The 15,933-nt window shown below is 41.0% G+C and overlaps 1 protein-coding gene across 1 annotated transcript in view; it reads left to right on the top strand.

Annotated features, from left to right (window-relative positions):
* The window catches only part of LOC124722457 (Down syndrome cell adhesion molecule-like protein Dscam2), a 160,639-nt gene extending 156,922 nt beyond the window's left edge, over positions 1-3,717 (top strand). Inside the window, exon 4 of the mRNA XM_047247615.1 lies at positions 3,542-3,717. Within this exon, the coding sequence (XP_047103571.1) occupies positions 3,542-3,717 (176 nt within the window). The remainder of the gene's footprint in view (positions 1-3,541) is intronic.
* Positions 3,718-15,933: the final 12,216 nt, after the last annotated feature.

The raw sequence follows: 15,933 nt of genomic DNA, 5'->3' as shown, positions 1-15,933 counted from the left end.
AACAATTCGCTGCTGTTAACGTTACTCGAACCTACGAGCCAATCTTTGTGATTATAGTATCATTACATATGATGCTGTATGGCGTTTTGCGCGGAAGGATCCAGTAGTGTTTGGTTAGTGCTGTGAATGAAACGTTTGTATTTAGTTACAACCGGCGTGTGTGTGTGTGTGTGTGTGTGTGTGTGTGTGTGTGTGTGTGTGTGTGGTTATCATGTGCGATGAAATAACAAATAAAAGTTCCAGACCCAAGGTTCAGGAGTAAACACTTCAAGAAAGAAAGCCAGATAAAGAATTAGAACTGAACTGTAGTGACAGTTTGGCAGCAGCGAACGGATAGGGCGTGACGTTGAGCGCTCTTCTTGATAGAAACCAGCTCCAACGCATGAAGTATGAACTACCAAATGATTTTAATCGAACTTCTAATCTTTTACACACCCTCCGAAGCTGTGTATGTGTACACAGCTACATTGACACATGACATTTTCTTCTGAGTGCTTCACTGTTTTGTCGTGTAGCGTATATTCAAGTAAGCTAGATGACGTTATTTTTATTTGGCACATTATTTGCACTTTGACTTTAGATTCAAGATGCGTGCTACTGATATGTGCAGAAGTGTTTTCTGACAGAATAAACTCTTCATAATAAATAAACTAGTTTCACATATCTGTCATCTCTCTCTCTCTCTCTCTCTCTCTCTCTCTCTTTCTCTCTGTAGCTGCCTATCTGTCTGTACCAAAATTTGTTCAGTCTAAAGTTCCCAGAAGAGTAATTTTTTTTCAAGGACTAAAAACATAAATGACATACTTCCTGTTATCTCCCATTCTACATCGATATTCACACCCACACCCTGAAAATTATTGGTAAGCACATGGTAGGGGCTACATCCCTTTGTACCATTTATTAGCGTTTCTTCATGTCTGCATCACACACTGAACAAGAAAAGAATGACTGCTTAAATGTTTATATACTTACGATAATTAGTAGAATCTTGTCTTCATAATACCTATGGCAGCGATACATAGAGAGTTGTATTATATTCCTAGTTTCATCAATGAAAGTTGTTCCCTGTAATTTATTAAGAATGCTTTCACGGGATAGTGTGGATCTATCTTCAAGCCTTTGCTAGGTCAGTTTTTTTAGCATCTCTTTGAAGATATCCCATAGACCAAACAAACCTGTGAACTCTTGTTCTGCCCTTCTTTGAAGATGTTAGACCTATATGGTTACAGGTTCCATACACTTGAGCAACGTTCTAGGATGGATCGCATGAATGTTTTGTACTGTTCTTTCGCAGACTGATATCGTTTCCCCATTATTCTACCAATGAACCATTGGCTTCCACTGAAGTGTAAAATTTTATATTTTTTAACATTTAAAGAAAGTTTACACTCTTTGGACCGCTTTGAAATCTTATCAAGATGTGACTGCATATTTGTGCAGATATTTTTCAGACTCTGCCATTATAGATAAAGAAATCTGCGAAATGTTTTAGAATACTTTTAATCTTGTCTGCAAAAGGAAAGGAGGAAGATCAGAGTTAAATGTTCCGTCGGCAGCATGGTGATAAGAGATGAAGCTAAAACTCTGATTAAGAAAAGTTCATCCTCAAAGCAGTCACAAATTTCACTTGATACCCCATATTATCATATTTTCGATAAGTGCATATGAAATGCTGAGTCAAATGCTTTTCAAAAGTCAAGAAATACTGCATATCCCTGGCTGCATTGATCCATGGCTTTCAGGATATAATGTGTGACAAGCATGAGTTGTGTGTCACATGACTGATGTTCTCAGAATCCATGTTGATTGTTATGGAGGAGATCATTCTTCTCGAAATTTTGTCATTGTTGTTGTTGTTGTTATCGTTGTAGTCTTCAAAAAAATGTGTTCAAATGTGTGTGAAATCGTATGGGACTTTACTGCTAACGTCATTAGTCCCCAAGCTTACACACTACTTAACCTAAATCATCCTAAAGACAAACACACACACCCGTGCTCGAGGGAGGACACGAACCTCCGCCAGGATCAGCCGCACAGTCCATGAGTGCATTGTAGTCTTCAGTTAGAAGACTGGTTTGGTGTACCTTTCCCCCTCCCCTCTTTATTGTGTGAAAGCCCCTTCATCTTCTACAAACTACTACAATCTAGACAGATTTGAACTTGAATACAGTATTCATGCACTGGTGTCTCTCTACAGTTATTATCCGCCACAGTTCCATCTATTACCATTCTGAAGATTCCTTCAAGCCTCATGATGTGTGCTATCAATCGACCTCTTCTTTTAGTTAATTTATGCAATAAATTTCTTTTGCCTCCATTTCAGTTCCTCATTAGACCCTCGATGTACCCATCTAACCATCATCACCCTTCTGTAGCACCACATTTCAAAATCTTCTATTCTCTCCTTGTGTGCACCGCTTATCAGCCACATTTCACTTACGCTACATTCCAGTGAAATAACTTCAGGAAAGTCATCCTAACACTCAATTTTATATCTGATGTTAACAAATTTCCCTTCTGTATAAATTCCATTCTTACCGTTGTCAGTCTGCATTTTATAACATCTCTTAAGTTGGCCATTTTAGATATTTTGCTGCCCAAATATCAAAATTCATCTACTACTTTTAGTGTCTCGTTTCCTACACTAATTCCTTCAGCATAGCCTGATTTAATTCGATTACATTCCATTACCCTTATTTTACTTTTCTTGACGTTCGTCTTATAACCTCTTTTCAAGACATTATCCATTCCATTCAGTTACTTTTCCAAGTCCTTTCCTGTCTCTGGCAGAATTACAATGTCCTTGGCAAACCTCGAAGATTTTATTTCTTCTCCTTAAACTTTATTTCCTCTCCCAATTTCACCTTGGTTTCCTTTATTGCTTGCTCAATGTCCAGACTGAATAACATCGAGGATATCTTACACCCCTGTCTCGCTGCCTTCTCCATCCAGCCTTCATTCCCTGTCCTTCGATTACGATAACTGTCATGCGGTTTCTTTACAACTATTAAATACATTTTCACTCTCTTTTTTGTATCCCTGCTACCTTCAAAATTTCAAAGAGTGTATTCCAGCCAAAATTGTCAGAAGCTTCCACTAAGTTTATAAATGCTATAAACTTAGGTATGCCTTTCCTCAACATATCTTCTAATCTAACCTGTGGAGTAAGTATGGCCTCTTGTGTTTTTACCCTTCTCCTGAACTATAAAATGATCTTCCTAAAGGTCAATAAATAACAGTTTCTTCGTTCTTTGGTAAATAATTCACGTCAGTATTTTACAAGTAAAACTTACTAAACTGGTAGTTCAGCAATATTCAAAATTATCCTGCTTTCTTTGGAGTCTGAATAATAACATTTTTCTGAAGAGTGGATCTCATTATATTTTATTTGAGCCTAGAATATGCTCTAAGATTCTACATCAAATATATGTCAATCATACTGGATGGTAGTTTTGTATATCAATTTGTTGCCTTATTTTTCAACAACCGCTTCCATCTGTACTTGTTATGCTATTCTTTTTTCTACTTCCTAATTTTACAGATCCACCATCATGGAAAGTAGAGCCAACTGATGCAGAAACAGTGGCAGGAAAATCAATTATTCTTCCATGTGCTGCAGAGGGATCTCCAACTCCCCTAATAATGTGGAAGAGAGATACTGGAGCTATACCTCCCCTTTATCAAGAACTTAACCATTTAATGAAGAACTATAAGTGAGTACAATAGTACAATATTTTAAGTAAGTAATTACAAATGCGCATCTTTCTGGGTGTTGAATTAATGCTACTGCTTACATTAAGACGTCAGGCCTTTGTAATACTAAGGTAGTATCTTTTATGTGTATGAACGTGTATGGGTATGTATGTATGCCCTGTACAGAAAATAATTGAAAAACATTATCTTCACATACTAACACAAAGATAGTCATACATATAAAAGTTGTTATCTAAGTCTAAAACCGTTCAGATGTGTTAATGTATACAGTAGCAAAAACGCATGTGATCTGTTTCTTGAGAAGAAAGGAAACAAAGTAGGTCTACATCAAATGGTTCAAATGGCTCTGAGCACTATGGGACTTAACATCTGTGGTCATTAGTCCCCTAGAACTTAGAACTACTTAAACCTAACTAACCTAAGGACATCACACACATCCATGCCCGAGGCAGGATTCGAACCTGCGACCGTAGCAGTCGCGCGGTTCCGGACTGAGCGCCTAGAACCGCTAGACCACCGCGGCCGGCGAGGCCTACATCGAAAACGAGTGTATTGAGGAACTAAACAAGTGTTATGGCTTTGAAGAAAACTTCCATAGGAAATCTTTAACATCAAAAACTAGTGTATTCAGGAACTAAACATGTCTTATGACTTTGAAAAAAACTTGTGTAGAATACCATTAAGCGCTGGTAAGTCTATGAGAGTGTTTCATGAAGTAGTTGATACAACTATTGCAATCTAAAAGTAATAGATTGCTGACAATACTATAAAAATGTATATAGTGTATGTTAACACTTTATGCAAATGTTAAAATCCATATATCTTATAAAAATGGAAATATGTATGTGGTGTTCCACATCTCCTCCGAAACCATCAGATCAATTTCAACCAGACCTGATATACATAGCACTTACTGTCCGGAAATACATACCACTTACTGTTTGGAAAGAATCACTGTGGGGGTAGGGACAGCCTACCTCTCAAAGTAGCTGGGGTGAAAAGAAGCACTGCTCGCAATACGAAAATAGATTATATTCATTTGCTACGTCAGAATGGGAGCACATGGTGACTTGCAACCAACTTTATGGATAATTGTAAGCCTGTTCGAGACATCTTCTCACTGACACCCAGCGAAATGCCGAATGGAAAAAGTTTATTGCTTACCATTACTGCAACATCGCAGCTCATGCAGTAAAAATGCCACATCAGGCATGATCTTTTAATTTATTACTTATTTACTTCGCCGCTGTTTGCAACACATTTGCAGGCCGTTTTTACATATATCATTGAACTGCAAAAATATATCATATTACGACATATGCTTATAGAGATATGACATCATAAACATTGAGCTGCGTGAACACGGAACTGAAAGGCGAAGTTCGCTAGAGATACAGGTGAAATATGTGTTCAAATGTGTGCGAAATATGTTACATATATGTGAAACATACGTGACATGTGAGTACAGTGGCAAAACCATGATAAGGAAGCTCCTGTTAAACCCCTGGATTGATTTAAATGGAAGTTGGTACCACATTACTTGCAAGCAAATCCTATGGGGGAAAGAACCAGCAACCTCCTGTTGGGTTGGTAGTGAGATAACATGGAGTGAGAGGGAGGGAGGAAGATATAGACATAGAGTGGAGAGGGGGATGTAAACAGAAGATGAGGAGCAGAAGATCGACAATGAAAGGGGAAAAGAGTAGATGGGCACAGAAAGAAAAATGATCAGAGAGAAGGGGGGAGGATGAGATGGTCAAAGAGGAGGGAGTTGGAGACGGGCAGAGAGAGTGTGGAGGATGAGTAGGGCAGGGAGAGGAACACAGTGTGGGATGAGGAGATGGACAAAGAGAATGGGGAGAAGTAGATGAACTTGTAAGGGGCAAGAGGAAATAGATGGAAAGAAGAAGGTGACACAAGGGGAAAGAGCAGATGAACAGAGGGGGAAGAAGAAGATGAATAGAGGGAGAGCAACAGATGGACAGTGATAGAGGAGGATCAGATGAACAGTGAGGCACGGGTGGATAATATGGGCAGTAGTGGGGTGTGGAGGAGGGGAATAGACAAATGATAGGAGAAGAAGATACATGGGGAAGGGAAGGAGAAATTAGTCAGAAAAAGACAGAAGGTGAAAATGGACTGATGAAGATTGCAATAAATACATACTGCACAACATCGATTGCACACATAAAAATAGTGTGGAGAACTGCATCAAATTAGTGTTAGGATTGAAGACTACGTCACTGCCTACAACAACAATTAATTTTCAGCCAGAAATATGTAAGTAATTGTAAATGTAGTTTCATTGCTACAATTCAAACAAATAAGCTACAAGTGTACAGATGGAATATAATCTTGTTAATAAGTAGTTATTAGTTTCTATATTCTCTTAATCAGTATGAAGCATGTAATGTTTATTTATCAGTTCTCACACTCCTGACCTTTCACCTCTTTTTCTCTTATGCGAGACTACCCATACTCAGATGTGTAGATGCAGCATGCAACTCAGATAATGGTCTGACAGTGAGTTTCTCAAGTGCGTTTTATTTTTGTTCATTGCTGAAAACATTGCTTCATGAACGTGTGTAACAAGACATTGATATTACGCCCGCAGCCATCAATCCTCGTGGAAATGTTGAATGAAGAGTACAATGTTTCTCATTTTATTAGATTTGTCTTTATATTCCATATCGCAATACAGGTCAGTTACTTAAAGATGTAGATCTGTACCAGTTCACTAATCTTCGTTGAACATGGGAAGGAAACATTTGAATCCGTTTTTACAGCAACGGCCAAGACTTCCGCTCGCGAACCGTTCTCTGGCATGACTGCCATAGCACTCAGCCAGGATGCAAATTTTCTCCACCGCCTTGCCACGCTGCTCGGTGTGCGGAGGGAGAAGAGGGGAACACAGCAAACACCCCCCTCATTTAAATGGCAATGCAGTCGCACTGCATACGACTTCGTTTCATGTTCCATATTTTGGCAATATACATCACAAACAAAACAAATTTTCAATACTGTCCCTGTTTTTGTGCGGTGAAAACACAATACAACTTTTATGTGGTACAATGTATCGGCATACGGACAGACTCAGACACTTCCACAGATTTTCGCACTCAGGCTGCCACGCAATCGTCACTTACTTAGTTTCATAATCGAAGAAAGGTCTTTCATACATATATGTTGATCGAATTATTGTGGCACTTTTGCAACCTCATTATGGAGACGTGGAATCCCTGCCAGAGGAAAACGGTGTAGATGTCCTGCAAAGTTTTAACGTAAAAGGGTATGTCTTTAAACGGGAATTACGTTTCAGATCAGTCATTTCCATTTACACATGCACAGTGAAGCTTTCAGCTGAAATGGCAGATTGTCTGAAAAACAACTTAAACGGATTTAAGATTGGCAGTGTCCTCAAAACGTTTAGAAAGCTACTCCTGTCATTATTGCAAGGCCGCAATGAATTTCTCAAACATCGCATTTTCTTTAATGCAATTGAGCTTAGAGAACTGAACTGTGTTTGTCAGAATTGATCTCTTCTACAGTGCGATTTTCTTTCTAAATGCTCCCTCATAAAAACAGAAATAAGTCGTTTCTCACCTTTCAGTGTCGTAACTGTGGGCACTGCGCAGTCAAGTCTTAAAATGCTAGGTGTGCAACCCACTCCGCAAGTTCTAAATATTGTTGCTGCACTTCTTTTTCCTTCATTCTTTCGACAAAAGCAGGTTTTAAATAGAAAAGTTGTTCCAGGCATGTTCCTTGACTTAACCAGTCTACTTTGTAGCAAGTCTCTACAATCATTTTATTTATGTTTGTATTTACACGTCAAGTTCCTTAGTACCAAATTGGGGAGCAGATCTCCAAGGTCATGGAACGTGTCAGTACATGAAATTACAACATAAAAGTAATAACAGATAAAAAATAAAATGTTTATGAACCCTAAAAAGTCAAGCCATATGTTTAATTAAACGTAAACAACAATACGACAACAATCAGCTTACTTTTTCACGGAACTCCTCGACAGAGTAGAAGGAGTGACCCATGTGTAAACTTTTCAGTTTCGATTTGAAAGCGCGTGGATTACCGCTAAGATTTTTCAATTCTAGTGGTAGATTATTGAAAATGGATGCTGCAGTATACTGCACACCGCTCTGCACAAGAGTTAAGGATGTCTGACCCAAATGCAGGTTTGATTTCTGCAGCGTATTAACTGAATGAAAGCTGCTTATTCTTGGGAATAAGCTAATATAGTTAACAAGAAAGGAATATATATATATATATATATATATATATATATATATATATATAGAGAGAGAGAGAGAGAGAGAGAGAGAGAGGCCAATGTCATAATATGCAGACTTGTGAACAGGGGTCGACAAGAGGTTCGTCAACTTATACCACTTACTGCCCGAACAGCCCGTTTCTGAGCCAAATATATCCTTTTAGAATGGGAAGAGTTACCCCAAAATATAATACCACACGACACAAGCGAATGGAAATAAGCGAAGTAGACTAATTTTCGTGTCGAACGATCACTCATTTCAGATACCGTTCGAATAGTAAAATTGGCAGCGTTAAGTCTTAGGACAAGATCCTGAATGTGGGCTTTCGACAGTTTACTATCTATCTGAATACCAAGAAATCTTAACTGTTCAGTTTCACTAATCATATTCCCATTCTTTGAAATTAAAACGTCAGTTTTGTTGAATTGTGTGTTACAAACGGTAAAAACTGAGTCTTACTGTGATTTAGCGCTAGTTTATTTTCTACAAGCCATAAACTTATATCATGAGCTGCACTATTTGGAACGGATCCATCGTTGCACACAACATGTTTTACTACCAAGGTAGCGTCATCAGCAAACAGAAATATTTTAGAGTTACCTGTAATACTAGAAGGCATATCATTTACATAAATAAAGAACAGGAGTGGCCCCAACACTGATCCCTGGGGCACTCCGCATTTGACCATATCCCACTCAGACCCCACATCACAACAATTCTCAACACTGTGAGTTGCTGTCTGTTGCTGAAGTAAGAAGTGAACCAATTGTGAACTACTCCCCGTATTCTGCAATGGTCCATCTTCTGGAACAATATTTTGTGACCAAAACAATCACACTCCTTAGTTAAATCAAAAAATGTGCTTTGCGTTCGAAACCTTTTGTTTAATCCATCCAGTAACTCACAGAGAAAAGAGGATATAGCATTTTCAGTTATTAAACGACTTCTAAAGCCAAACTTTACATTTCATATCAGATTGTGTGATATAAAATTATCAATTACCCTTACATACACAGCCGTTTCAGCAACGTTAGCAAACACTGATGGCAGAGAAATAGGTGACCATTCCTAAAGGAAAAATTACAAATATGGCTAAATACAGGGCTAACACGTGCAGCACAGTACTTTAATATTCTGCTAGGCACTACATCATATCCATGAAAGACCTTAGTCTTCAGTGATTTAATTATTAACTCAGTCTCCCCCTCGTCTGTATCACAGAGGAGTATTTCAGACATCAATCTCAGAAAGGCATTTGCCAAGAGAGTTATATGGTTCCCTGTATAAACTAAATTTTTATTTAAGTCACCAACTGTTCTCAGAACATGATTGTTAAATACTGTACATATATCTGAATTATCAGTAACAGAATTATTTTTACTACGAACTGACTTTATATCGTCGACCTTGTGCTGCTCACCAGACACTTTCTTCACAACTGACCATATGGTTTTAATTTTATCCTGTAAATTAGCTATTCTATTTGCATACCACATACTCTTTGCCTTCCTAATAACATTTTAAGCACCTTACAGCACTATTTGTAATTGGCTACTGCAGCTTGATTGTGACTACTTCTAATATTTTGATATACACTACTGGCCATTAAAACTGCTACACCACGAAGATGACGTGTTACAGACGCGAAATTTAACCAACAGGAAGAAGATGCTCTGATATGCAAATGATCAGCTTTGCAGAGCACTCACCCAAGGTTGGCGCCGGTGGCGACACCTACAACGTCCTGACATGAGGAAAGTTTCCAACCGATTTCTCATACACAAACAGCAGTTGACAGGCGTTGCCTGATGAAACGTTGTTGTGATGCCTCGTGTAAGGAGGAGAAATGCGTACCATCACGTTTCTGACTTTGATAAAGGTCAGATTGTAGGCTATCGCGGTTGCGGTTTACCGTATCGCGACATTGCTGCTCTCGTTGGTCGAGATCCAATGACTGTTAGCAGAATGTGGAATCGGTGGGTTCAGGAGGGTAATATGGAACGCCGTGCTGGATCCCAACGGCCTCGTATCACCAGCAGTCGAGATGACAGGCATCTATTCCTCATGGCTGTAACGGATCGTGCAGCCACGTCTTGATCCCTGAGTCAACAGATGGGGACGTTTGCAAGACAACAACCATCTGCACGAACAGTTCGACGACGTTTGCAGCAGCATGGACTATCAGCTCGGAGACATGGCTGCTGTTACCCTTGACGCTGCATCACAGACAGGAAGGATAGCCTGCAATGGTGTACTCAACGACGAACCTGGGTGCACGAACGTCAAAATGTCATTTTTTCGGATGAATCCAGGTTCTGTTTACAGCGTCATGACGGTCGCATCCGCGTTTGGCGGCTGACATCGCGGTGAAAGCACATTGGAAACGTGTATTCATCATGGCCATACTCACGTATCACCCGGTGTGATGGTATGGGGCGCCATTGGTTACAGGTCTCGGTCACCTCTCGTTCTCATTGACGGCACTTTGAACAGTGGACGTTACATTTCAGATGTGTTACGACCCGTGGCTCTACCCTTCATTCGATCTGTGCGAAACCCTACATTACAGTAGGATAATGCACGACCGCATGTTGCAGGTCCTGTACGGGCCTTTCTGGATACAGAAAATGTTCGACTGCTGCCCTGGTCATCACATTCTCCAGATCTCTCACCAACTGAAAACGTCTGGTCAATGGTGGCCGAGCAACTGGCTCGTCACAATACGCCAGTCACTACTCTTGATGAACTGTGGTATCGTGTTTAAGCTGTACCTGTACACGCCATCCAAGCTGTGTTTGACTCAATGCCCAGGCGTATGAAGACCGTTATTACGGCCAGAGGTGGTTGTTCTGGGTGCTGATTTCTCAGGATCTACACTCCTGGAAATGGAAAAACGAACACATTGACACCGGTGTGTCAGACCCACCATACTTGCTCCGGACACTGCGAGAGGGCTGTACAAGCAATGATCACACGCACGGCACAGCGGACACACCAGGAACCGCGGTGTTTGCCGTCGAATGGCGCTAGCTGCGCAGCATTTGTGCACCGCCGCCGTCAGTGTCGGCCAGTTTGCCGTGGCATACGGAGCTCCATCGCAGTCTTTAACACTGGTAGCATGCCGCGACAGCGTGGACGTGAACCGTATGTGCAGTTGACGGACTTTGAGCGAGGGCGTATAGTGGGCATGCGGGAGGCCGGGTGGACGTACCGCCGAATTGCTCAACACGTGGGGCGTGAGGTCTCCACAGTACATCGATGTTGTCGCCAGTGGTCGGCGGAAGGTGCACGTGCCCGTCGACCTGGGACCGGACCGCAGCGACGCACGGATGCACGCCAAGACCGTAGGATCCTACGCAGTACCGTAGGGGACCGCACCACCACTTCCCAGCAAATTAGGGACACTGTTGCTCCTGGGGTATCGGCGAGGACCATTCGCAACCGTCTCCATGAAGCTGGGCTACGGTCCCGCACACCGTTAGGCCGTCTTCCGCTCACGCCCCAACATCGTGCAGTCCGCCTCCAGTGGTGTCGCGACAGGCGTGAATGGAGGGACGAATGGAGACGTTTCGTCTTCAGCGATGAGAGTCGCTTCTGCCTTGGTGCCAATGATGGTCGTATGCGTGTTTGGCGCCGTGCAGGTGAGCGCCACAATCAGGACTGCATACGACCGAGGCACACAGGGCCAACACCCGGCATCATGGTGTGGGGAGCGATCTCCTACACTGGCCGTACACCACTGGTGATCGTCGAGGGGACACTGAATAGTGCACGGTACATCCAAACCGTCATCGAACCCATCGTTCTACCATTCCTAGACCGGCAAGGGAACTTGCTGTTCCAACAGGACAATGCACGTCCGCATGTATCCCGTGCCACCCAACGTGCTCTAGAAGGTGTAAGTCAACTACCCTGGCCACCAAGATCTCCGGATCTGTCCCCCATTGAGCATGTTTGGGACTGGATGAAGCGTCGTCTCACGCGGTCTGCACGTCCAGCACGAACGCTGGTCCAACTGAGGCGCCAGGTGGAAATGGCATGGCAAGCCGTTCCACAGGACCACATCCATCATCTCTACTATCGTCTCCATGGGAGAATAGCAGCCTGCATTGCTGCGAAAGGTGGATATACAATGTGCTAGTGCCGACATTGTGCATGCTCTGTTGCCTGTGTCTATGTGCCTGTGGTTCTGTCAGTGTGATCATGTGATGTATCTGACCCCAGGAATGTGTCAATAAAGTTTCCCCTTCCTGGGACAATGAATTCACGGTGTTCTTATTTCAATTTCCAGGAGTGTATTCACCCAAATTGCGTGAAAATGTAATCACATGTCGGTTCTAGTATAATATATTTGTCCAATGATTACCCGTTTATCATCTACATTTCTTCTTGGTGTAGCAATTTTAATGGCCAGTAGTGTAATTCCCGCTTTGTTCTGCATGATATCCTTATCCCACTAGTCTGCCACCCGAGCTGCCTTTTACTGCAAGTACCCCATTTAGAACGTTTTAATGGAAAACAACTCTCAAAGAGCATGAGTAATGTGTTAAGGAAAGCATTATATTTCTCATCTATGTTATCGGCACTATAAACATCCTGCCGCTCTTGTTCCTTGACGAGGTTTAAAAAACTCTCTGTTGCTGTGGGATTAACGTTCCTACGTAGTTTGTAATTATATGTGACATTTGTTTGAGTACAAAAGCCTTTTAGTCTTAAAATTTGTGCATCATAGTATGAAAGGTCATTTATCCTTTTACTAACAGCATGCTCATATAGTAATGAAGAATGAATAAAAACATTCCCTAGTTGGAAAAAACACAGTCTGCATCAGATCATATGAATTTAGGAGATCTATCATTATCCTTTTTCTTGCACCATCATATACAAAATTTACATCGAAATCGTCACACATAATTAATTTCTGGTACTTGTTATAAAGTGAATCAAGAATCCTCTCTAGCTTGAGCAGAAATGCTCTGAAATCAGTGTTAGGGAACCTATAAACAACAAAATTTAGAAGTTTAGTTTCACTAAATTCAACTGCCGCTGCACTATATTCAAATATCTGTTCAGCGCCGTGCCGTGATACGTCTATGGACTCAAATGGAATTCCGTTTTTTACGTACATAGCCACTCTCCCACCCCGCAAGGAACTCCTTGAAAAACAGCCAGCTAATCTGTATCCTGGTAAAGGAAGCCTCTGAATCGTCAAATTATTTAAGTGGTGCTCCGATATACCAATAATTTTATCTACAAGCAGTTCACTAACTTTATCTCTAATACCTCTTATATTTTGATGAAATATGCTAATTCCTTCTCTACTTGGAAACATGACGTCCTCTGAAGGTGAGCCCTTAGTTAGCTGGACTTCCTTAAAAAGATATACCTATCAGCTGACTTCAATCTAAAAAAGGTGCAGCTCTACCACCAACTACTATAGGAATTTTTCCGTGAATTATACCACCACAGAACATTTATTTACCTATAAGCTTTGCCAGCCTCCCTTGCCCATATCTGTTGAGGTGCAGGCCCTGCCTAGTGAACCCCAATATAATGATATACTCAACTGGCACCACTGAAATGTGACCCATGCCCTCTGCCATCAGTGCCTTCTCCAGCCCCATGTTAACACGCCTTACAGCCGCGTTAAGATGAGGCCAATCATGATGGTGAAACAACTACACGAAATGCACATTAGTGCCACCAGTTTGAGAAGCTAATTTTACCAGGTCACCACCTACATCATATTCCCCATCCCTATCAAGACTGTTTCCTGCACCACCCGCTATCACTACCTGATCCTCCTTCATAAAATTCCTACATAACTCCCCTCTGCTGTCAGTCACCTGAGCCAACCCTGCACTAGGCTTCACATTGCTGGTGACCTGGTACTCACTCCCCAACACTTCTTGCAACTGCTGGCCCACACCTCTACAGTGGGGACTGCCTAGCAGCAGAACCTTCTTCTTTCTGTTAGATTTTGCAACTGATCTAGGGCTCCTAACTGCTGAGGACTGCTGCATGTTCCTTACACCTACAGCTACAAAAGGCTCCTCTCCACTCAACTCTGGCAGATGGTTAAATCTATTGCATATACGCAAAGTATAACGGTGTGAATACCTCCTCCTCCTATCTGCCTTCTTGCCAACTGCCAGTTCCCATACCCCGGCACCCTTCTCCCTCCTCACCGTTCCTAGTTCCTCCTTTGCGTGTTGTAACTGCACCTGAAGGGCACAGACCTTACGCTCCTGTTCCTGCTCCTCTACTACAGATTCTGCGTTCCCAAGAGAGGATCTCGATAGAATGCCCACTGACTTCCATAATGCACCCCCTCCCCCCAGCGAAAATACTTTGAAAAAATCCCACACCATAACCCACTACTCACAAACCTACGACAGAGCCCAGACTTCTCACTCATGGTAAAATTTTACAGTTACTGAAAAAAACTATACGTCTACGTTACATAATAATATATATGAACTCAGAAATTTTACTATTGTACCACCAATCCCTTCATGTGCTCTGTACCTGCTAATTGTACACAAAGCGCTTCCTGGTCCACAGAACAGTGAATCCCGTCTGTCAATCGTTGTCATTCTTTGCTCTATTCTTCTTCTTTCGTTTCACCCTCTTTGGGGTGACCTGTATCAATCATTTCTTTGTGCGTTGTTCTTTTCTTAGGGCCCAGTATTTCTTCATTCTTTCTGATTTTCTTCTCCTCTCTTCTTCCGAGATGAATCGTTTGGACTTTTGTGCAGATTTGTCTTGGAACCTTATGTTTTCATCTTTAGTAATTAATTTAGCTGTTCGATCAACAAGTGAATTTTCTGAAATCTTTGATTCTACTAGGTCTTTCTCAGTTTCTTTAAATCAGTTCGGTTTCGTTGTGCGGTTACGGAAGAAGTCAAAGATTTGTTTAGTTAATCTGTTGGAATTCATTCTGAGAAGATGACCATAAAAATTTATTCTCCTTTTCCAATAGAATTTGAAAGTTTTTCAATTTTCTTGTAGAGAGTTTCCTTTTTGATGTATATAAACTTATTGTCTTGAAATTTTGGCCCAATGATTTTGCTTAAAATTTTTCTTTCCTTTAGCTCAAGTTTCTCCATTTTGCCTTTGAAATTCATGTTAAGTGTTTCTGCTGCATACAGTGCTTCTGGCTTAATCACTGTCTTGTGATGTGTAATTTTGGACCCCCATGAAAGGGATTTTTTGTTGTATGTATTTTTTGTTAGTTGGAAGGCCAATTCAAGTTTATTTTTTCTGGATTCCATTGCTTTGCTTTCCCCAGCATTCCAGCTAATCCATTCTCCGAGATATTTGAATTCTTTTAGTATTTCAATCTTCTGTTCTTGAACTTTGAGGTATTTACATGAGTGCTTGATGTTTGTCAATATCTTAGTTTTTTCAAAGTAGATGTGAAGACCTATTTTAGCTGCTTGTTTCTTTAGTTCAAGGATTTGCTCCCGTGCTTCTTCCATTGTTTCAGCAAACAGGGCCATATCATCTGCAAAAGCAATCAAATTTACTTCCTTTTGCAACCCAGTCTTATACCACTCTTAATTCTCTGACTACTTTCTCAAGCGCACAATTGAACAGCAACGGTGAGAGCCCATTCTCCTGTCGCACTCCCGTTTTTATTTCAAAGGGTTCCGATAGTTCGCCCATAAATTTAACTTTCGAAAATGTATTTGTAATGGTCGCTTTTATAATATTAGTTGTTTTCTTATCCAAACTCATTTCTTCCAGGACTGATAATAGAGATTCTCTATCAATCGAATCATATGGTTTTTGAAATGAATGAAGGAGATTACGTATGTCTTTGGCCTTGATTTTTGGTATGATTTTTGGTTTGCTCTTTTATTATCAACTAAATCTTTAAATTCTTTCTGTGTGGTACTGTAATGTCCTTTAACAGCAAATTTGCAGTACC

The sequence above is a fragment of the Schistocerca piceifrons genome, chromosome X (assembly GCF_021461385.2).
Source record: "Schistocerca piceifrons isolate TAMUIC-IGC-003096 chromosome X, iqSchPice1.1, whole genome shotgun sequence".
NCBI lineage: Eukaryota > Metazoa > Arthropoda > Insecta > Orthoptera > Acrididae > Schistocerca > Schistocerca piceifrons.
Note: the sequence above shows the minus strand (reverse complement) of the source record. Positions and strands in the feature narration are given on the sequence as shown.